At 41.9% G+C, this 22,825-nt stretch overlaps 1 protein-coding gene across 6 annotated transcripts; it reads right to left on the bottom strand.

The window, feature by feature from the left end:
* Positions 1-993: 993 nt before the first annotated feature.
* Positions 994-18,603, bottom strand: cplane1 (ciliogenesis and planar polarity effector 1). Of its 6 annotated transcripts, none has more exons than XM_019278305.2 (49): positions 18,491-18,603; positions 17,981-18,133; positions 17,764-17,899; positions 17,548-17,682; positions 17,031-17,263; positions 16,842-16,945; positions 16,608-16,764; positions 16,400-16,503; positions 15,776-15,958; positions 14,981-15,230; positions 14,705-14,884; positions 13,742-14,532; positions 13,446-13,636; positions 13,238-13,318; positions 12,985-13,149; positions 12,277-12,444; positions 11,820-12,188; positions 11,513-11,730; positions 11,266-11,430; positions 10,950-11,097; positions 10,758-10,867; positions 10,522-10,671; positions 10,308-10,419; positions 9,794-10,103; positions 8,587-9,702; positions 8,327-8,478; positions 8,151-8,236; positions 8,010-8,074; positions 7,639-7,888; positions 7,179-7,550; positions 6,451-7,092; positions 6,192-6,373; positions 6,011-6,098; positions 5,842-5,914; positions 5,134-5,274; positions 4,792-4,854; positions 4,610-4,695; positions 4,279-4,519; positions 3,923-4,182; positions 3,689-3,788; positions 3,374-3,544; positions 3,141-3,183; positions 2,904-3,035; positions 2,648-2,828; positions 2,506-2,561; positions 2,264-2,431; positions 1,962-2,098; positions 1,578-1,855; positions 994-1,476 (listed from the first exon to the last, which is right to left on the bottom strand). In XM_019278305.2, exons 2-49 carry the CDS (start codon positions 18,059-18,061, stop codon positions 1,342-1,344), a joined length of 9,759 nt encoding a protein of 3,252 aa, XP_019133850.2. In that variant the 5' UTR covers positions 18,062-18,133; positions 18,491-18,603; the 3' UTR covers positions 994-1,341. The 6 variants fall into 6 exon arrangements, with proteins under 6 accessions (XP_019133850.2, XP_019133851.2, XP_019133849.2 ...); XM_019278306.2 differs by having other exon boundaries at positions 2,648-2,825; positions 18,340-18,595; XM_019278304.2 differs by having other exon boundaries at positions 18,340-18,594.
* Positions 18,604-22,825: the final 4,222 nt, after the last annotated feature.

Below are 22,825 nucleotides of genomic sequence, written 5' to 3'. Positions count from 1 at the left end.
CCTCCACCCATTCTATTGCCAATACTATTGCACATAGCTCCACCGCATATATGCTCAAATGATCTGATGTTCTTTTTAATAAGTACTTTCTTCTACTTCTCTCGCACTTTTTTAATAATAATAATACATTTTATTTCATAGGCGCTTTTCTGTCACCCAAGGACACCTTACAATAAATAAAAGTAGACAGCAAATAACAGAAACAAACAAAAAGAACCATGAAAGTATATTAAATTACAAGAAGAGTGAGTTAATATTCCTTATGATGGGGGGTAAAGAGGTCCAGAGCTGTGGAGCAGAGCGGCTGAAAGCTTGAGGCAGCAGTCCTCCAAGTGTTTACACAGAGAGCATGACTTTTGGAAAGGACTTGAGAACTATCTACTGTGTAAAACAAAACATAAAATCAGCATTGAGGGGAAAAAACATTATTACTTATTTTGAATACAAAGAAAAGAAACTATGTATTATTGTCAACCTCTATATTTTATTAGGGAAATTTCACATCCATAAATGGAAATTTCAAGATTCATCACCATCATTTAAGCTATTTTTGATTGTTGATTATTATTTTAATTCTTTTAAGTTAATTACTAATAAAAAAATGTCTATCTATAATGAATATTCATGCAGATATTTTCAACCAGTAACCTGTCACAACAGTTATAACTAGAACTTTATTTATATGTTAGATTGCAAAGTCTGTCACATCTAAGTTTTATTGTTGCTTTTTTGTTTCCATGCTCTCTTTTTGATTCTTATTATACTATCATGTAACTATGCCAATGCTATGTTACTATTGTACAATGTGAACTGGTACGATCTTTTCTTGTTTGAAAAAAAAAAACAAAAAAACAAGCAAGGCTCAGTTAATTACAAGAGATATAAAATTAATAGTGTGCATTTCCTTGTGAGTGTGTTTAAAGTGGTTTTTAAAACAGCCGTTGGAGAGGTGCTAAAATCCAACCAGAAAACTGCAAAATGAGAGGAAACAGCTTTGAAATGCTTAAAATCCAGACCGTTAATAGGTGTGACAGTCAAGTCTGTGCAAAAGTACATTTTAAATGTAGAAAACACATACACATACACACACACACACACACACAAATGGCACACATCTACATGTTTAAGAAGAGGACATCACAGCAGACGTCTGTGCAACAAACGTTCATTCACATATAATTTATTGTAGACCTACTTTACCAATAAAAAACTAATCTGTCTTGACATATTCTGTTTATTAAACATATAATAGATTCTGATTTACACTATATTCAATAGGCACATAAAATCTTGGGAGTTTTTAACTCAGTAATATACCATCTACTTATTGTCTTTCCATGCTCAAGCTTCCTCTGCAGCCACCATCCTCTCGATAGCAGCCCAGTCTATTTTGCTGAGGCTGCTGCCGGTCTCAGAAAGGTTGTCCAGCCAGTCTATGTCTGACACACCAGCTCTGGCGCCATCATCCTGCTGAAACTAGATATGAAACCACATCATCTATCAACAAAACAAGTACCCACAGTAGTTATATACCTCTCAAATATTGGCTTATACGTGATGAAAAATGCGATTCTTACCAAGTTCGACTCCTCTGTGCCCAGAAATCGATTCAGTTCTGCAGTGGGATCCCAGAGATTCACCTCTTCTCTCTCTTCCATCCTTGTTTGCTCCCTCAGGATGCTCTTCCCCACCGCATTCCCTCTTGAAGGACTTTTGCTCATTTCCGTCTTTCTCTGGTATCCGACACGCCGTTGCTCACTCTGGCTGGCTGTGTGCAGTTTAGTGCGGCTCTTTGTGTCAGTGAGCATGCCACGTCTGGTCACCTGAGACAGACGGTCTCTTGGCAGAGACGTCACTAACACAAATTCCACACATTTGAGTTTAGTGAATCTAATATTACTGTTTTGACAATATAAAACACATCTACAGGACATCAGTGTAGCTGAATATCATTATGGTACCTGGTCTATGTAGTCCCAACCTCCTGCGTTGGTCCTCCGAAGGTCGTTCTGGTATCTCAGCAGTCCATGGACGAGGGTTGGGTTGAGCCTGTCCTGACTTAGGACTTCTTTTATCACTGGCCGATGCACTGTAAGCTCTAAAAATAAATATATTACCTCAGTGACCAACAGAACCTAGTAATTCCAGGTTTGGGTGTGTACAGAATGATCGTGGAATAATTCATGAATGATTTGATGCTAGATCAGAGTACAATTATTCTTTAATGAGACAAGATCCTGGTCAGATCAGTTGCAGGAGATACCTGTGAGCGCTACCAGATGGTGGTGCGGAGATGGGTCGTGCAGTTGAGGGCAAAGGTGAACTTCCAGTCCTGTAAGTACTGAGTAGGGCTGGACGACTGGTGGGAATATCACTGGCCAAAGAACAGGCTTCACGGGTCCTCTGGTTGTATTGCTCCAGAAGCATGATCCTATTAAATCAATAGAAATAACACTTAAACACATGCATGTCTCTTATACACAAATTATGTAAGGAGGTCCATACTTTTCTTTTTCCTCTCTGGTTCTCCCCATGGTCGCTTGATTCTTGTTTGTTGGTTTCTGCATGTGAACAAAAATGTAATATTTTTAAAACAAACATACAATCGAGTATCAGTTCTAGTATAAAAAAAGCAAACACATCTCACCACTGTTCCAGAGGTAGGAAAAGGTTTGCACTCCCTCTCCCTCAGGCTCTCTCTGTGTTTTTGATAAACAGCCAGTCTTTCTCGATGTTTCCTTCTCATCCAGATCCTGAGCTCTCTCCTCTCGTCCTCTGGAAGGACACGTCTCTGCGACATCCAGCTGCTTTGCTGTTGATCCAGTCGGCTGAGGGTCACATTACTTTTTAGATAATCATAACTTGTTTAAGTCGTTAGCAAAGAATTCAAGTAGGTACTATACCTGCTATGGTGTACAGTCTGTGAATTTGTCCAATCCAGGTCACTCTGGGATATATACCCTTCCTTCACCAACTCGTCTAAGAGTTCTGCTGTATCGGATAGCCCGGTCTGACCCAGATTCTCATCTGCCCATCTAGTGATGGACAGGTAGAGGGCAGCAGAGAATTGTTTAAAAAAAAATAAGTGAGGTAAAAACATCCACAGCTAATAACATTAAAAGGACTTCAGATTAACTCACCCAGGAGATGTTCCCGAAGCTTCAGCCAGCTCATCTCTCATTCCTTCGAGAGCAACACAAACATTAAAACAGATGAAAACAAAAGAGATACAAGAGAATACAGTCTAAATTCACAGCGCATCAGCTGATTTGAGTCTTAAATCTTAAATATTGAATCTTAATTGCCATTATGCTTGCCAGTTATTTAAAGAAGTAACACTTTTAGGAAATATTTGATTAAACTGCATCTTTACTTGGAGGGGAGTGAAGGTGGGAAGGACCAGCGTTGTGACCATGGGAAGAAGTGGCATGACGAAAAGTTGGCTTCCTTCTGTCATTAAAACCAACATCTTCTTCATCCTGATTTTCTTCTTCCTCTTCAAAGGTATTTAGTTCAGTTAAGGTGTCCAGTCGTGACGTCCATGCTGTCAGAGACAGAGGATTTACAAGCCTTAAAGAGGTTTTTTAAACAATATTACTCGATTATACTTGCAATGTTTTTATTTCTGGGGTTCAAGGGCTTGCAATGTAATGAATGGTAATAATATACTGAAGACTTTGGGTCATACCTTCTCGTGGGACCGAGAGTCTTACAGTTTTTTTTATTGCACTAGTAGTCTTCACATCGGTACCCAAGACTGGTGTGAGCGTTTCAATAGTGTTCACCAGCTACACAGAAACAAAGCAGGACAAGAATGGAATGACATATTACACATCTTTGTCAGTTTTTAAAGCCAAGCTGTAAACTCAGGTGTCGTTAATAAAATAAGAAAGATAAATACAAAATCAACATGATTATGTACCAATCTGGAGTTGGAAAAGTCCTTCTCCAGACAGTCTGCAATGTTCTGCAGAGCAGCCAACTGAGTGTCCAGCTCTGACAGGCGGGAGGAGAACCAGACTGTAGGAGGTGTGGTTGAGGCACTGTGAGGTCCAACACTCTGGGTCTTTATGGCCTGACAGATTTCAGAGTCAGATGGATCTACCAAGTCTTGTGGAGTGATTCTCTTGGGATCCATATTGGGCTCAATGTGGCTGAGGGACGACGACTCCTCAGGGACATCTGGAGTACGCAGTACAACAGTGTTATGCTGGACCAGAGATCTGATTATATTCAACATTAAGACATAAATGCATCAATATAAATACATATAAATACCTGTGTGAGTGCTGGGTTTCAGGAGATCCTCTGGAAGTATGACTAGAGGTTGTGGATCAGGAGCATCAGCACCACCCCTAATAACAGAAGTCGCGAGTACATGAAGCTGAGCAGAAGTAGGTGAAGAGGGACGGATGGAAGAAACATCTGGTGCTCCTGGACTGAGACGGGATGTCAAATCCTGATGCAGGGCTTTGTCTTCCAGATCCAAGACACTTATGAACTGGCGGCCATTCAGATCCTGAAGTGAATCAAAATATCCATAAATTAAATGCAAGTTTAATATAGAAGAGTCTCCTGTTGGGTCCACCTAATATGTCTGGACTCTTACCAGATTCTTATTTGGTCCCTGTGGGGTCTCCTCTGTGTCTTGAACATGGTGCTCACTGAAAAACTGCAGATTCCTTGAACTTTGGGCTGGATGAAGGAAACACACACAGACACATGCATGCAATGCTAATTATATCCACACATATAAAAAGTAGTATACCTTCAATTTTCAAATCAACTTACATTTAGGGCTGCTAGCAGTCACCGAGGCAGACACAGCTTCATCCACGAGTGTAGGAGGACAAGCTGTAAGAAATAAAATCAACATCTTCTGTAGGTTTTATAAAATATGCGGTGACCCCTCATTTTCATCCAGACATTAAAAATCCAAATCAAATCAGATTTTATTTGTATAGCCCAAAGTCACAAAGTACATTTGCCTCAGAGGGCTTTACAATCTGTACAGGGAGTGACACCCTCTGTCCTTAGACCCTCGGTTCGAGTGAGGGTAATAATAAATCCAGGCAGAACAAAGGATTTTCATTCAATTAGTCTTTGTAAATCCTAACGTAAACACAAACTTACCTGGGTCTGTGTTCGTGAAAGCATCAAGGCACTCTGGAGGTCTTTTAGAAGTGGAAGCAAAGGCATGCAGCTCAGCTGAAGTGGACATGGCCTTGTCCAACAATCTCTGACCAGTCAGCAAAGAGTCAATAGACTCTGGGACTTTGAGTTAATTGGAAAAAGAACAATAGATTGGTAGAACTGAAAACATCATGACATCAAATGTCTGGTCAATACCTACACTGCATTGCATGTAACACATGAGAAATGGAGGGTCAGTGGATAAACTGCTGTGAAAGATGAGTTACAAGGCGCTCTTTCAGGAGTCTTTCATTATTATTTCAAAAGAGGAGACAAAGAGAAACTTTGTTTGATTGCAATTCATCAGAATGTGATCAGTGCCAAGCTGTCAAAGAAAGTGAGTACGAAGCCACAGTGACATCTCTCTTAATTCAATCAATGTACCTTTGAAACTGCAAGAATGCAGATTTGTGACAGCTTCTGACATAGAGATTGAGAGAGGGCTGTGTCAGACAATATCTAACTTTCTAAATACAAACAATGCAACTTTCACACCCTTTTACCCTGTGATTGGCCAGCTATGTGAACAATTTCTGTACAACCAAGTGCAACACACAATACTACTGCCATATTTATAAAATCTATATCGCAGGAGTTTATTGATGAATCAGGAAATGTAATTAGGTGCTGTGTGTATTTGACACTAACCAAATGAAATGGCAGCATCCTGTCCAGCAGTGATCTCTTCAGCAGGCTCTACATTTACAGGCTCTTCTGTTGGCTGTAGATACATGGAACAAACACGTTACAGTTGAAACTGCATTTAAACATTTGTAACAGCACAAAATACTTCTTACTAGAAATAATATTGTTTTACCTCTGGTGAAAGAATGATCGACTCATTCGGTCTGAATGTGACCTCTGATTTTCTTGCCCTGCCCGCCTTTTCCTCTCTCCTCTTCTGCCTATAAAAAACACACACAGCGAGTTAAATAATTGGCTTTAAAAAAAAAGAAGAAGAAAGGAAATAAATGACATGAAAGCTAATATGTAAGTGCCTTTTGCTGGAGTTAGAGCTGGGAGAAATGGTAGCTCTTCTGATCCTTTCAGTAGGCGGGTCTACTCTGAGCAACCGCGGTCGAGTCTCTCCAGCCATCTGTCTCCCAATCACTGAACTTGTCAACTCCTCCATGGAGAAGAGACGGGTCATTTGGGCTGAAGGAGCTGCTGGAGGTAACATCTGTGGCAGAGACACATATCTGTATATGAAGTACAATGCAAAGACAAAGCAAAGCTAGCAAAGCAAACATCACTTGCCATTTTTGGTCCAGTATCTATATGTAGAAGCTTGATCATAGGTGCGTCTCCCATCGGAGCTGCAATGACAGTAGCTGCCCTGGAGGAAGACAATAAGGGTATTTGGGGGAAGGTGGTGTTGCTTTGTTGAACAGGCTGAAAGTGCAGCAGACGAAGGCCCTGAATTGGTGCAGGTGAGTGAGCTGGTAAAGCAGAAGGAAGCAGCGACGACTCTTGCCCCCTGGATCTCTCTGATGTCTGAATCCTCGGTTGAGTTGACTCACGTAGAGAATTAAAACTGAGTTGTCTTTTTGGAACTGATCTTTTGTCCTCTTCCGTCTTTCTTTGGGCGGACTGGTCATTGATTTTAAGCCTGTGCTGATGGTGTTCTGTATTTGCAGCGTTTGCAGTATACAGCAGCTGGGATGGTGGATACTGTGGGGCTATCTGCTGAGGTAATGGAGGACGATGGAGCTGAAGTAACTTCAGACCCAAGACCTGGGAAGCATGGTCATTTTGTATGCTATTTGCAGGTGGTAACACAGGGGCGCTGTGGCCAGTGTCAGTAGTGGCCAGAAGCCCCAGTGAGTGTGGGATTAACCTGCTGCCCTCCCTAAACTGGATTTCTGGTGACATTGCCTGGACAGAGAGTGGCTGCATTTCCTGAAGAAAGAAGGAAAGTGTATTCAGTTTGGTTTCAATGTGATTTAAGTATTGTACTTAAATCATACAGAACACTTGAGCAATACCTGATAATGTACATCTGCCCCGTTAGCAGTGGAGGTTAGATTCCTCATGTGATGCTGGCCGCCTGTTTGAGAGCCTTTCCCTGAGTTCTGCCTGACATGTTGGTCTGCAAACATACATGCAGGGACCTGACTGAACTGAGGGTTGTTGGATCCTAAACTTGGCACCGGTGTTTGCGTCTGAGGTGCCACAGATATGTTAGTTTGAATAGGTAAGGCGTTTGGTTGAGGGATAAAATTGGCAGCATACGATGATGGCACATTAGGGTGTGAGGAGTTCATGTTAGACTGAGCCAAAGCAGAGCTCTGCTGGGCGAGTTGCAGGTTAGAAAATGAAGCTCCCAAGACCTCCATCAGGCTCATGTAGTTGATATTCTATAATTAAGGACAAAAATACTTCAGTTCAGAGTTTAAAAAGAGAGAATAGAGTCCAAACCTTTACTTATGATCAGTCTGTTCCTACCTGAACCAATCTGAATAAGTCTTCACCCAGACGCTGCCTCATTGGTGGAGTCTGGGTGGGTAATGGCTGATCGGGGACTGTGGAATCTGCAGTGGGTGCACCAGCTGTGGAGCTTTGCGGCTGAAGGCTTGGAGGATCCACAGGTGTGTTGGGGAGAGGCACTATAGCTGAAGCAGGACGCTCGACATGGACATCTACTTCAGGCTGGACAGTAGGAAGAGCTTGGGACTCCGAGTGTGGAGGACTGTGGCTTAAACAAGAAGTTCAACACCCAGTGTCAACAAGAGTTTGTATGTTGAGGTTTCACCATTAAAATGCTGACGTAGAAATAACTCAGCAGAGCTGTAAATAAGTTTGCATTAAAAACTCACAGAGAGATGGAACTGGACAAGTCTTCAGCATTTTCGGAGAAGTTCAGGTCTGCCAGCTTTAAACTCTGCAAAGGACAAATATAAAAGTCATTCATGTGTTTTTGACAACGTTGATAATACATGAAGAACAAGAATATTCACAGTTTCAGGCGTGTCAATGTTTCCAGAGATGTTCTCGTTGGAAACAGAGGATGGCGCTTCCAGGCCCTCACTGTCACTACTTTTGCCTGCAAATATGAAACATATCAATTAGTATTTTCTGTTATAAAGGTCTGCATTACAGCAACTTTAATTTTATATAACATAATACATCATACCTTCTTTTTCAGGTGTAACATCTAAGTCATCAAGAGATGACTGCTGTGAACCGGATTGTCTCTGCTGAGCATCAAAGATCAGTTGATCCTGGTCATAAGGGAGAGGTGTCCTGAGAAATATCAGCTCTTCTGGTTCATCTGTACGAGAACCACTGCAGGGAAACAAAGGGAATTATGTTTTAATTGCTATGAAGTATAATGTTGTTGGAAAAGTTTCTATTTAGTCCATAACATTGTAAATAAAACCACGGGGCACTCACATGGATAGTTCTCCTTGTTGTACATTGGGATCCAGACCAGTGATGGGCGTGTTGGCAGATCCAGGGTACCCTGTATCAACACTGCTTTCTCTCTCCAGCTTCCTATCCACCTCAGGCTGCAGCACAGGGGCTACAGTCCATTGTGTTTCTGGAACTTGGATGTGAGCAGTGTAGCGGTCACTCCCGAGTATAGCAGAGTATCTGCGCTGTAGTAAGCTGAGGGAAGTGAGGACAGCGGGCGCAGAGGCTTTGACACGAATCACTACTCCATCATTTGTTCCTCCAGTCTCCCTTCCCTTGTCTTTTTTCTTTTTGCCATGATGTCCTAGTAGCACCCTCCTATCAGCCCAGCGTACCATCCACTCCAGCAGCCTGCCCAGCTCTGGAAACTGAGCCTCTAATTTAGGGTCCAGGCCCTGCTGAAGTTCAATCGCAGCTTCCACTGAAGTTGAGGAGTCAAATATGAAACTCTCTGATGGCTGCCCGGTGAGAAAGGCACTTCGAATAGGGCTAGTTTCAGGACCAACGAGGCCCTCCTTCATTCTTCGGCCTAAAGGCACACTGCTCTGCTGTCTGAGGCCAAACAAACCTTTTTGTCTGCCAGTTCTCAGTCCAGGAAGAGAGGTGACAGAAAGGCTAGTTCTAGATACAGGAGCTTCACTCCAGACGGAAGAAGTTTGCAGCTCAGGTGTCACACCTCGTTTCACAGGCTTGTAGCAGCAGCCAGCTCTGAAAACTGGAGGATCATTTCCCTGGTGTTTTCTCGCTGGATGGTGTGCATCTCTTTGACGCCGGTGGATGGTTGTGAGCACATCAAAGGTGAGAGAATGCAACTCTCTCTCCCTCAGCTTGGAGGAGAAGCTCTTCAATAAAGGGAGTTCACTGCCTGAGTCCCCTCCACCGGTGCTATCCTTTTCTAGCACGTAGCTGAGAAAGAGCTCCAGGAAATTTAGATACTCTTCATCTTCCAGCTCAAACTCCCAGGTGCCAACCACGGGTAGAGAGGGCAGCTCACTCTCCTTAACATCGCCAGTGTGACTCTCTTCCTGAATGACACTTTTAATCTTAACAGCAGTCTTCTTTGCATGTTCTCTAACCTTCTTTGCTTTTTTGCCCCTGGAAAAAAACAACACAGAGCACAGAATAAGCTACAACACAGATATGAGATATTTCAGCGTATTTCAACAGTACTATCCCTGCTGGTTACCTCGTCATGGCTCTGCTATGCCTTTCAGGAGAGATAGCCTCAGAAGTATTTTCTGCTGTGTCTCCGTCGCTGCACACTGGGGGGAACCCGCAGTCAGTTAAGGTGCTGGTGCTCAGACTTGTACCCAGAGAGAGTTGCCTTAACATGGCCATCCCATGTTTGCTTCCCCTTTCCTCCTCTTCCTCCTCTTTCTCCCACAGATGGAGCTCAGGAGGGGCCAGGTGCCTCCGCAAACGCCCGAGATGTTTTCTCCTCTGCCTGCGCTTGTCTTGAATCACAACCATCATCAGCTCGTCCTCGTCTTCACCCTCTGAAGAACAGACACATATGATTAGGAAGTAGAATATATGAACCTAAATCCCTATTTATGTATTCAATACAATACAATACAATAAATAGGGATACACAAAAAGTAGCATACAATGTTCATATGTAATCAAAACACAGAGCATGGTATCATCAGAAAAGTTAAACAAAAGTAAAGAAATGAATCAGGGTGTTCAAGTATTCGTACCAAGGACATTGCATTGCCTCAGTCTCTGCAGCAGCGAGTTATACTTTTCCCTCAGAGGCACTCTCACGGACTCTTCCTCCTCTGGGAAGGCTCTTACAAGTGTGTCTGCCACCTATGAAGAAGCACAGGCAAGGATGAGAAATGTACTCGCTCAAGGTCATTCTATGTTACTTTGATAAACACTGTCTATGTGAGAAAAGGCAAGACACATCACCAGAGGGAGAGGAGGGAGTTCAGACATGAGGCTGAGCAGTATGTCCTGAAGGATTTCCTCAGCATTGAGGAAGCAAGAAAAAGGCAGAAAACGACGGGCCCAGCTGAGAGCATCGACACAGGTAGATCTCACTTCTGCACCAGGAGAAACCTGATACACACAGATATTTATAGGGCATCAACGGCTAAGGATGTTTATACATAAGCATGACACACAATCAAACACAAATGGAATACCTGTTCGTCTTCATCATGCTGTCTGGCAGCCTGATACTTCCTGCAGGAAATGGAGAGCTGGTCCCTGACATGAAGCATCCAGCATAAACCGCAAAGCTCCCTGAAACAGACTTGTAGGAAAAATATAGTTGATAAATACTTTATGAAGGTGATCATTGAGATATCTGCAATTCACTATGAGTGACATCTTACTAATGGTTTGAATGGTGTCGGGGTCCAGGTGACCGTCTTTATTAGGCCCTCGTTTGAAGAATCCACTACGGGTGACGAACTTCATCAGGCCTTCTGGGAAAGTCTTTTCTTCTTCAGCAGCTGATGGATAGGAGTACTTCTTCTTGATCTGAAAACAGCATCAGATGTTTATTTATTTATACCACAGTGTAATCACAGTTATGTCTGACAGCTAGTCTACATTTTCAGAATACAACCGACCATAGGTTTCAGGTAAAAGTAAAATGTCAGCCACATTTGGGGACCAGATAAAAACCTTTCAGTCGTAGAAGAGTACCTTGTGTAGGAGGTGTCTGGCACGGCGCAGATGGCTGATGTACCACTGGGCAGCAGGATGGCAACAACGTGCAGATCTCAGAAGTAACAGTAATCTTTGGAGAACTCCAGACACTTTATGACGTGATGCAGCTTCTGCAAACTGCCCGATTGTCCCTACTGGGTCCTAAACATGAGACACGCACAGCATTTAATTATCAACTTTATATGTAAACACAGTGTAAAAGCTAATCTTCTGTTGAATGTACCTGTGTGTTGGGGGAAGGCTGAGGGCAATAAAGAGGTGGGGAAGGCAGATACAGTCCGTTGGGCACCAATGTAGACAGGCGAGAACACAATTCTTTGGCTTTGTCCAGCAAGGAAGACAACGGTGAGGACATAACATTCACTCCAGCCATGACTGAGGCCTTCAGTATCTCCTGTATGGAAACCTGTAACACGTCCCAGTCTTCTTCTTCCAAAGGGTCTGGTAAAAGGAGTGGAGACAAGGCATAGATTGAATCAAAGGTTTCCATGTTTGTTGTAGTCATTCTATTATTGTCACGTCTCACAAACCTGCAAAGCTCTTGTCACCATCTTTTCCCCTGCACTCTTGGGAGTCAGATCTGTTGCCAAGAAGACACTCCAACTCAACCTGAAAAATGCTCTCTGGTTCTAAATCTGTCGGGAGGTGGAGCTCTCTCCTCCTGAGCCGAGTGAAATCAAAGTGGTCAGTGCGGTAATTTGTATAGGCCAGGCTTAGAGAGGCCGCTGTCTTCCAGTCCCCAAGATGATAAGCCAACCACACGGTCTCAGGAAGCAGACCCCCTATCAGTAGCAGGTCTTGTGCGTAGTCTACTGTCCATACTTCTGACAGCTGCTGACGACGCACTGCTCTGGAAACCTCCTCCTGGGACAATGGCACCAAGCGCCCAACACTGGGGGCTGAGAAAGCATCAAATAACACGTTACCAAATAATAATATAAATTAAGAAATCATCTTTTTGACTGACAGAAAATTATGGAAACACACCATGGGGTAGATGAAGGGGAGGCAGGATGGCCACGTGGTGAGGGGGCAGGATGTAGAGGGGTTGGTTGGTGAAATAAGAGGCCATGAATCTCCCCAGAGTCTGAACCACAGCACAAGCTGCCTCACTGTGAAGGTCCACCGGCAGCCATGGGCAAGGAAGAGAGTCTGCTGCAGAGCATAGAGGCAGAGCTGATAACAAACATCTAACTTTGAGAATGTAGTACACTTTTACATAATCACGACATAAAGACTGCTTGGCTTTCAGTCTGTTTGTCAGATTGTGTCTGATCTGACCTAACATAATGTGATTATACTGTTGCATTGTACAGTTTGCATGTCTCCCACCTTACCTTTTATCCACTGTTTTATTGTACTAGTGACTAATCTAACACCTGGCCAAGAGGGAATAGTTCAAAATTTGCCTTTTGGCTAACATTGGAGCATTTATAATGGTGTTAATTAATGGGCATTAGCCCTGTAATGAATAAATAAATGAATAAAACCTGTGCCTAAAATATTGAGAGTGAGTCATGGACAGCTCTGCTTGAGGCTGATATGAACAAACTAATGATATATTATAACCTATTTAGTTCTATCAGCACTCCATCATGTATTAGTATGCAGGAACTCTTTACAACTCAGTTCCATAAACAGACTCACATATGAGTCGGTCCTCTGAAAGACTGAGGATTAGTGACAATGGCTGACCTGTTATGCCGGTCGTGTGGATCTTCAGGTGTCCAGCCCTGTGCAGAATCAGGTAAGCCATGTGGTCCCCCAACTCCTGGGCTTCTCTCAGACGGTACTGGGATAACAGACTGTATAGGAGGGCCAGACAAAGCTGGGTCTCCTTGAAGACACTACGGTCACAGCCTAAGAGAACGACATATGATTACCAACTTCAGACTGAATGTGACCGTGTGGTGTACTTAAATGGAAAGAGTGCAGCAGTGGTTCTTACTTTTGTTACTCTCCTCACAAATTTGTGACCGCCATGTGTCAGCACTTTTTTGATATGAGCCACACAGGAAAAGATGTTCACCTAGGGGGAAAAGTTTTTAAGTTTTAATAATTATTCAGACTTTTTTTAAAGATTTAAACTACCTAATTTATGTCCTGTAGCTGGTACAATAACTGTGATAAGATAAATAGCCTTTCTTGCTACACACCTGGGTAACTCAGCAGTGCAGGACCCTCCTCTAGCCTTTCTCCTGTAGCCTGAAGAGCTGTTTGGATCTGGGACATGATGACCGACAACTGTTCCCGTTCCTCCTCCCAGCCATCACAGCCTTTAAAGCTTTTCAGTTCCTCCATGTACTGTTGGGTGATTATGTAGACCCACTGCCACGCCCCCAACAATCTGGCCAAAATAAGAAAATCAGTGTTGCGACAAAGACAGGCAACAATTAATTGAGTATTTGCTCACAGACACTGAAACATAAAATTTCTCAGAAATGGTCTGCACCTGCTGGATGGCCGCTGGGGAACAGGTTGTGCCTGGTGTATAAAACTTGATTTTTCCTCGTCCTTATCCTGTAACAGAGGCACGTTGTGTTCATCTGAAGTCCAGAGCCGTGGTGGCTGGGATTCCTTCTCTGCAGAGGACCAGACAGTTCTTTGCTGCAGGCTGTAGGTGTGGTCAAGAGAATCAGAGACCTCCTGCAAGATTAGCAGGACTGTGGATAGACGGTGCGATGATAACTGACAGTGACCAATCTGGTGTGACTCGGGGTGAGGGTTCAGCAGAAGGTGTATCAGTCGTTTACTGAGCTCTACCACCAGCCCCAGGCAGCGTGGTCCATCTGAGTGAGTGCCATCCCAGGGAAGAAAAGAGATAATCGCTTTGAGTAGATGGAGGAGGCGAGTTGAAACCGAGATATTCTTCTTCCCCGTGTGGACCGCGGAGCTGGGAGTCGGGATCAAGTGGAGTAAAGCAGCAAATCGCACCACACAGTAGAGGGTATGCTTCAGCAAGCGAGTTCTGTTTTCCACAGTATTTCCCAAAGACATGCCAAAAGCCCAGGCTGTTAACAGCTTACTCTGGATTTTCCCAAGTTCACGATTAAGAAGAGGACTCTTCCTCTGTTTTTCAACAAAGTCGGTTTCATATTTTGGGCTGGTAACAAGTCCAGTGTCAGCCTGCGTGTCCAGGGCGTGGAGTGTGTCAAACATGGAGGCAAACTCCAGACGGCCGCCATCCTCCAAATGTGAACCAGCAGGAGCTCCGTCTATATCAGAGTCATCCTCAAAGAAAGTCTAGGAAACCACACAAACAAACAAGCCAGTTAAAGACAGCTAATGTTAGTAAAACAAGCAGCAGAATGAAAAACTTTTAAGACACTGAAAATATGCCAGTGCTGGCACAAAATATATATAGCAGGGATGAATCTAAAGCTATGTGGTTTGTAGCTTTTAATATTTGACCGACCTGCACTTTTTCAAGAAGCTCCTTGGTACCACCCAATGTCCCCTGGTCCTGCAGGAAAAGTGGCAACGTGGATCCATCTGCTGAAAGGACAGAGTCTGTGTTTTTGGGCCCACGTTTAACATCAAGGCTGCTGTCAAGATTCAAGCAAGATACAGACTCCAGCCATTCCCTCAAATGAATCTGAAAATATTGAAAAGGAAGTGAGGAAACCATATTGTCAAGAAGAGTCCTGCAGAGTACAAACAAAATCTGAAGCAGAGTAAGAGCCCTATGTACCTGTGATTTATCCAGTATCCGACTGGCCTTCTCAAGGTCCTTGCTTGTGTCCTTTAGAAGTGTTTTCAGCAATAGGGCAGGAGACAGTCTGTCTAGCACCCTCATAACTGTGGCCATGTAGCCATCAGACACAATGAGATACAACAGTCTTGGATGCCAGGTCACAGAATACCGCTGTCTTAAGATGTCTCGTATAGACAAGCTGGAGCTGGACAGAGAGGCCTCGACTTTCCCTGAAGACACCGGTGGACTGCAGAAGAGAATAGTTGGTGGAAAAAAACCTTGTCACAGATGGTGATGATAATCTTGTACAATAAGTCATTTTTGTGGCCAAAATTCCCAGAAACATTCTTTTAACTTAGAATGTGAGGACTTGTCTCTCTTTTATATCATTAGAAAAATACTGTTGGCTTTTGAACTGTTGGCAGGACATAAGACATCTGAAGTCATCTTTGGCTTTAGAAAATACATTTTCAGTGTTTTCTGACATTTTATAGGCCAAACTATTAATTAGGAATGTAGCAGATTAATCAATAATGAAAATAATCTTTTATAGCAGCCCTAAATTATATGTACTAAAACATCACATTTCACACTTTATTTATACTTCAATAGACGATACAAAGGAGACAAGCGATGACTTGGCTATTGTGCTGAGAAGTGGAAATCAAGCAATCAATAGAAAAGGTGACCACAGATGAGAGAAGAAATAAGAATTAAGAACACCAGCCCAAACAAATCAATAACTTGTAACAAGAGCCATTAAGTGAGGAGCAAAACGTCTCAAATGTATACCGGTAAGTGACGAGAGGGTGCAGGGGTAGGAAGTGTGCAGGCCCGAAATCAACATTGCAACCACAGCTCGTTAGAGTGAGAAGTCCCCCAAGGCGAGAAACCATAAGAAGAGAGCCTCTCTTCAGGACACAGGCCAGGAAAAGACCGCCTGGTGACCAACTCACACTGCCCACCCAGTATGACCTAAAAGAGAAGATACAGTGAAGCCCATTTCTAAATAAATACACATTGTACATCGACATTTGAAAATAGTTCCAATAATAGATGGCATTTAGGTGATGTGAAACACCCACTGATGGCAGAAGTTTCTTTGTGTCTAACATCTTGGAAGTCTTGAGACAATTGTATAGACATTGTTTTCTTTGCTGGTGATGCTGGGAAGTGACCATTCTTCTCTGGTACATTTTATATTTAGATCGTCTGGAAATGATGTGCTGAACACAGACAGACAGGCGCTCTGTCAACATCACTATGTTTATTTAAAGTAGTGAAGAATTAGTCATAGACCTTCACCAGAGAGTCTGAAATAACAGATGTTGGCCCCAGGTTATGTCTCTCACTGGTTGACTATTGCGCAAAACAAACCACAACACCTGTCCCTGTTTTTATTGATGCATACTGTACCGTATGTATTTAGAGGGGATCTCCATCTTCTTGCTTCCACAGCCTCCAAGCCCACTTGATATTGAGACAAAATTCTGTGTGCTCACAAAGAGGACTTGTGTAGCCTGCAAAACACCAACAGGAAAAGCAAAATTTGATTCACATTTCTACAGATGGATGGAAAAAAACAATTGAAGATGGAAAGAAAAGACAAAAGACAGATGCTCACCTTAGGCTGTCTCTGGTTCAGGACGATGGCTAACAGTCGGCCATCTGGGGAGAAGGCTGGCACCAAAGACCCTCTAGACTTCACTGGTTGGCAGGGTGGGGTGAGACGAGACATGGGATATGTCTTTGTGGCCCACTTTATGCTGTATCCCACAGGACTACAAAAAAAATGTGACTTTTAACTATTGTAAAACACTATGGGAGTTCTTTTTGTTATGTTGACCTGCTCACTCACTCTACTTTCACATGGCACTCTTCCCATTGAATTTTCAGGCAGGTGATGATTAGCTTCTTTCCAGATGTGAAAACAAATGCTGATAAGCAGGCATCACCCATAGCCTGAGGGAATTTAAAGATATATAAAATAAGGCCTGCAGAAAAATTAGACAATATGTCAAATATGTATTCTATTCAGTCTACAGACCTCTGTCTTGATGAAGACAGTGTGTTGGGATGCTTCTTTGTCTTGTTTAGAAGGCAGAATGGACTCCTCAAGTGGGGTTATATGTGCCCAATGTCCCTTAACTGTGCCATCTCGTAGCCCCGTCAGATCTCTGACATCCTTACACTCCCACAGGAACACTTGCCCTGTTACGGCGACCAGGAGCACACGCATCCCATCCCCTGAAACCTGAAGTGACAGTCGTGCAGCATTCCCTGTGAAAACACACACATACTGTATCTATGGATCGAAGATTTAACATTTCATTTAAATGTAATGGAATCAGAATACTCTATGTGCAGCTTGGGTTAAAAACAAAGCACCCACTTTAGTATAGAGAATACATCTAACAGTCCACAATGTTACTTAAAAACTATCCAAACTGATCAAATGTTGAACCAGCAGACCTGAGCTTCTCTTCAGTGCTATGATGATTATTGCAGATTTAATGTCAGGCCTGCTGGTAGCTGCAGTATAAGATGAATGCTGGTGTACGTACCTGTACTGTGCATGCTTTGGGTGTCAGTAATCAAATGAACTACTTCTGGGACTGCTGCAGCAGTCTTCAACAAGTCTTTATCCCTGTTCCACAGAAACAGCTCTCCTGACACCAAAAGTCCACAAAGCCACATACCTCGAAAAAAAAACAACAAGGGACGGAGTCAGAACGGACAGGTGACACACATCTTGCTTTGAATGTACACCTTAAACTCACCACTGTGTGACGAAGCCATTGTCACCACACTGTTGAGCAATGGATGGAGTTTAGGAGTCCTCTTCTTGGTGCGTCCGGACACCATGTTGATTTCACTGATCCGTTTGTCATCCAGCAGGAACACAGACTCCTTCTCCTAAAGTGTGACAGGTCTCACAGTCATGTTCTTATGACATAAAACAAAGGTTTGGTGTTTAACACACTTCCCTGTCCTCACCTTTCCCAGCCAACAAAACCGAGGCCATGGTTTCTTCCGTTTGATGCTGGATGACAAAACAACCTCCAACTTTAGCTCCATGTTTTAGAAGACAGCATCGGTCCTTCCTCCTCCTCCAACCTCAGAGAGGAGAAGAGTTCATCGAGGACTGGACTAAACGAGACGGTATGGATCCACATGTTAGCTGACAGGCAATGCAGCGATGTAAACACTGATCAGCTACACAGCTAGTTAGAAAAAACATTATTAAATACGTCATGCTGTCGGAAATAAAAGCCACGTCCTGACAACATTAAAGTACAGCGTTATAAACTAATCCCATCCATTGTTTGATCCAACATCACCAAAGATAAACATACCGTTAACTAGCATTAGCCACCTAGCTCTTTTTTTTGTTGTTGTTGTTTACTCCACGTCCCGGAAAAAAAAGCCTAACCTGAGCGCTTCAGCTACATTGGTTATAGTCAAATACTTATGCTTACAAAACGGTGAATATAACAGTGATATTACGTGTTATTTTGTAGCTAAACGTTGAAATATTTCGAAACTCCCTCCGCTTCAGTAGCCAGAGTCGCTTCCCATGATCCTCTTGGAGGAAGCTGAAACGCGTTGCCGTAGGAACGAAAACTGTAGGTTGGGATTGTTGTCATGTAGCCGACGCCTTGTTAGTGGAAAAACATATGATTTATACTCTGTTAAACTCTTAAAAATACGACACCAACCCACACTAGAACAACTTCTTATTGTAATTTAATGTTTGGAGTTTGTTGCACATCGTTTGAGCCCCTTACTGGACATAAACTTGACAGTTTACAGGGTTTTCAGCCTCCTGACACTGAAAATAAAACTTAATTTTTGTTACCTAACACTTTTTTTTACTGCCTCTCCATTATTTGGCAGCAATTCAGAGCCACTGTTTTCTGGTCCTTTCCAAGCTTTTCATTATATTGCATTGGTTCCCTTCATGATTGAATGCAGCCGTGGTTTATCTCACTAAAAATCAACTTGGATCCATTGGACACAGTGATAAAAAGTAGTGGTACATGAATGAGTGTATGTTTGTCCTTGTGTCTGTATCTCTTTATTTATTTTTATAATTATTTTACTATACTATTTATTATTTTCTATGCTGGTAGTACTTATAACATGTGTCCTTGTCACACTGTACCTTGATTGTTTCCCTTTTTTCTAAGTCGCTTTAGATAAAAGCATCACCTAAATAACTCCATATAAATGTAATGTATTATTCTTTATTATTGTCTTATTGCTGTCTCTTAGTAGTAGTAGTAATAGTAATAGGCTTTTGAGGGGAGCATGACAGAAAGATTTAGAGAACCACTACTCTCCAACACTCATTCAGGGTGAAGAGGGAAGTGGCCTAAGAGAGTTTTAGGAATAATTGTACTTAAAACAATAAATAAAGGCTGGTTTGGGCTGTATATAACAATGTATAGTGCACTATACACCACACAGTATGGCTGTATATGCATACTTTTGCCAGCAGATGACACTGCTACAGCAGAACCTACAGCAAAGTATGTATATCCAGCAGAGCTGAGTGTTTTTGAGTTCACATCTGACTGGAGCAGCAGAGATCACTGTGGCAGATAAACAGATGCATAAGAGGCTTTTTGTACATTGTCTCTGAGCTATTGCAGAAATCTCTCTACAAGGTCAATTTTCTCTTAGGACCATGCACGGCTATTAACTATCTGAATGTTTGTGTGCAGTAAGTGGTCTTCTTCACTATTAACATGCTTTGGGGTTGCATGAACTCTTAAGCAATAAGGCCCCTTATTGGCTTGTTACAGAGAGTTATTAGGTTTGCCCCCCGGCCCCTGCTGGTATTTAATTACCCTTGCACTCTCTCCTTTTCATCATGATGGAGATGACGGCCGCCATTGCCAATAGGTGAAAGAGGAGACTTCACCAGACCTTAATTGGTTCATTTGCCTCTGCCTGCCAGGCGCAGATGGAGCTCTTTATTACTGTCACTGCCAGGTTCATTCTGGTCTGATGAGAACCGTCTTAAGAGGGAGAGCTTGACATCATATAAGGACATGATGACATGGTCAAAACAGAATGATAATCAGTATGGGCGTAGCTCAACCAACCTTGACGAATACAGCCACATACAGACTTTGTGCATTCATAATATAAGCTTAGCCATTCTTTTGTCACCAGTTTGTTATGTTGTTTCAATAGAGCAAGATTACCATAATATTATTGTTATGCTTATGAGCTTATTGTTTGGAGGAAAAAAGAAACCTAGCTGGGTCTGGGCATTCAATTTCATCCTTTGGACCATTCCTCAATAAGCCTTCTTTGTACACTAGTAGCTGTGTGTTTGTATTTGTCTGTGGGTACATGTGTTTGTGTGTATGTATATATATCGTCCTCTTGCAAAGTATCACTCTATTGTTGAGATATTTTGGTCCTTCTGCATGTGCTTATTTTCTATGAATATCATTTAATTGTAAATGGCCTTACAGCCTTACAGAGGAATATATGACAAGAAGATGCAAGGCAAAAGCTTATGAATAAACATTCAAAATGGTTGGGTTCGTTCAAAAACACAACTTAACAAGTCAGTAAATGTACAAGTGCTCCGATCATGTTTATTTGATATCTGAAATCAAAGCCATTTTAGTCTGAATTTGCATATTTCTCTGAAAAAGAATAACATTTGCATAAAATACCACAAGCTAATTGCATCACTGAATGGAAGTAAACAGTATTTCCATGGATATCTCTCAATCTGTTAATCACTCGTCATAATGCACAAGCCGATTTAAACTGAAGGATGTCCGTAAATCACCCAACACACGTTTTCTTTTTAAATCTGAAAAGAAGAAGAAAGAAATGTTCTTAAAGAAAGGAGTAATGTACATCTACTCTGTAATTACTCTACTCTGTAATCACTATTTGTTTGAATGTTGCCTGCTCTCTCAACATGGCATGCCTGCTCATAAGGAGGTGGTTGGGTTAGGATTTCATCCTCTTGCAAACTGAACAATTACTACAAGTGGAATCCTGGAGATTTGATCATGTCTTTGACTGCAGAGGATCGGTATGTTTGCATAATGATCCTCCAACACATGTGAATAGTGGAATCCTTTTACTTTCTTATAAGCTCTAGAGCCATAACAATGTGCAATTAACTACAGGATTATAACCCATCTACATCTTTAGTGTTCAATAAAGGGACATTAGTTGGCATGGTAACCTCATTTGCCATCTGCAGGCCTCATTCATACTGAAAAATGACACCCAGGAAGCTATAAAGAAACAATCCAATGTTCTTTCTCACAGCAACAGTGGGTCAGAGTGTGTCTACTGTTTTCCATCATCACATGTTTGTTGGGGGATTTATTAGTGTACAGAGTGCTAAGTGCAGCATTGTGTGTTAAATATTGACAAATGGGTGATCAAAGTCTAAATCAGAATTTGAGGATGACACATTTAAAAGGTGTGACGAATGTGAGGTCACAGATGATAAATCTGAGGGTGACTTTCGACAGCTAGTTCAAAGGAATAGTTCAACTTTTGAGAGTCAGATGAGATGAAACATAGATAAACAGCCAGCCTGAAGAAGCACTAAGACCCCAGTCAAGAAATTATCCTGGCCAAGAATTTGTCCTGCTAATTATTTGCTTTCTTGTTGAGCATTAGATCATAGATACCACTCTTGTGTCTGTCCAGTTTCCAGTTCATGCTTAGCTATAAACTAACCAGCTACTGGACATAGAGTAGTACTGATCTTCTCATCTGACTTTCAGCATATAAATTGTCTAGTATATTTCATTAAAATGTCCCGCAGCTGTGTTAGCACATCATCAGACATGTGGGATTGGGGCAGACATTTTGACATGTCACAGGAGAAGCACAGGTGTTACTAATAACATTTAACACTGCTGTGAAAATGGGATACAAACAAATTATGACAAGCTTTTATCCTGAGATTTATAACCTGAGCAGCAGGATTCAAAGTAAAATTAGTTTTCTGTTTGCTGCCGTGCCACATTACTCATGAAATGATCATTTGCATTTTTATGTTCAGTCCTGTAAAGCTGTAGCCTCGTGAGTTAAACCTCTACTTTCCACAGATGGTTGATTTTTTTTTAGACTTAACAAGCTTCTGTAGAAAACACAGGGTGGGGGTGGGGATCACTGTATCTTCAATGATCTTTGTTGACTGTGTTATAAGTGCTGACTGGATGCTTTAATAATTTATGAGGCTAAAGTTTGTGGTGTCTCTGTGATGGATTGCATTATATTTTACAGTGTACCTATTATTGTGTCCCCCTGTGACTCTCAATCAATGGTGCAAAGTAATTCAGTATGCTTACTCAAGTACTGCATTTGAAGGTCTAGTGTGTAAGATTTAGATGGCTCTATTTACACAATATGTAAGAAATGGAACATAATATTCATAACTGTGTTTTTATTAGCAAACAACCACCTGGAAATAAGAATAGTTGTGTTTTTGTTACCCTAGAATGGGTCTTTCATATCTACAGATGTACAAAGTACTACTTTATATTTCTACTTCACTACATTTCATCATGTAGTAACTGCAATTTCTTTTATTCCACTACACTTTTCAGTCAGCAAAATTCAGATTTTATATGCAAAACAAATGCTGAACTTAAATAAAATGAATAGTATCACCTTATACCAACTACATTAAAATGCCTACATCCATAATAATAATATGTTTAAGATAATCAAACATGAGCAGTACATTTATTTTTCGTATTTTGCATTTTGAATTGGACATTTACCTAACTTACTTACCTTCAATGTGTGACTACCTTTATTCAAATGATCTGAATACTTCTTCCA

Source organism: Larimichthys crocea, chromosome IX (assembly GCF_000972845.2).
Source record: "Larimichthys crocea isolate SSNF chromosome IX, L_crocea_2.0, whole genome shotgun sequence".
Lineage (NCBI taxonomy): Eukaryota > Metazoa > Chordata > Actinopteri > Sciaenidae > Larimichthys > Larimichthys crocea.
Note: the sequence above shows the minus strand (reverse complement) of the source record. Positions and strands in the feature narration are given on the sequence as shown.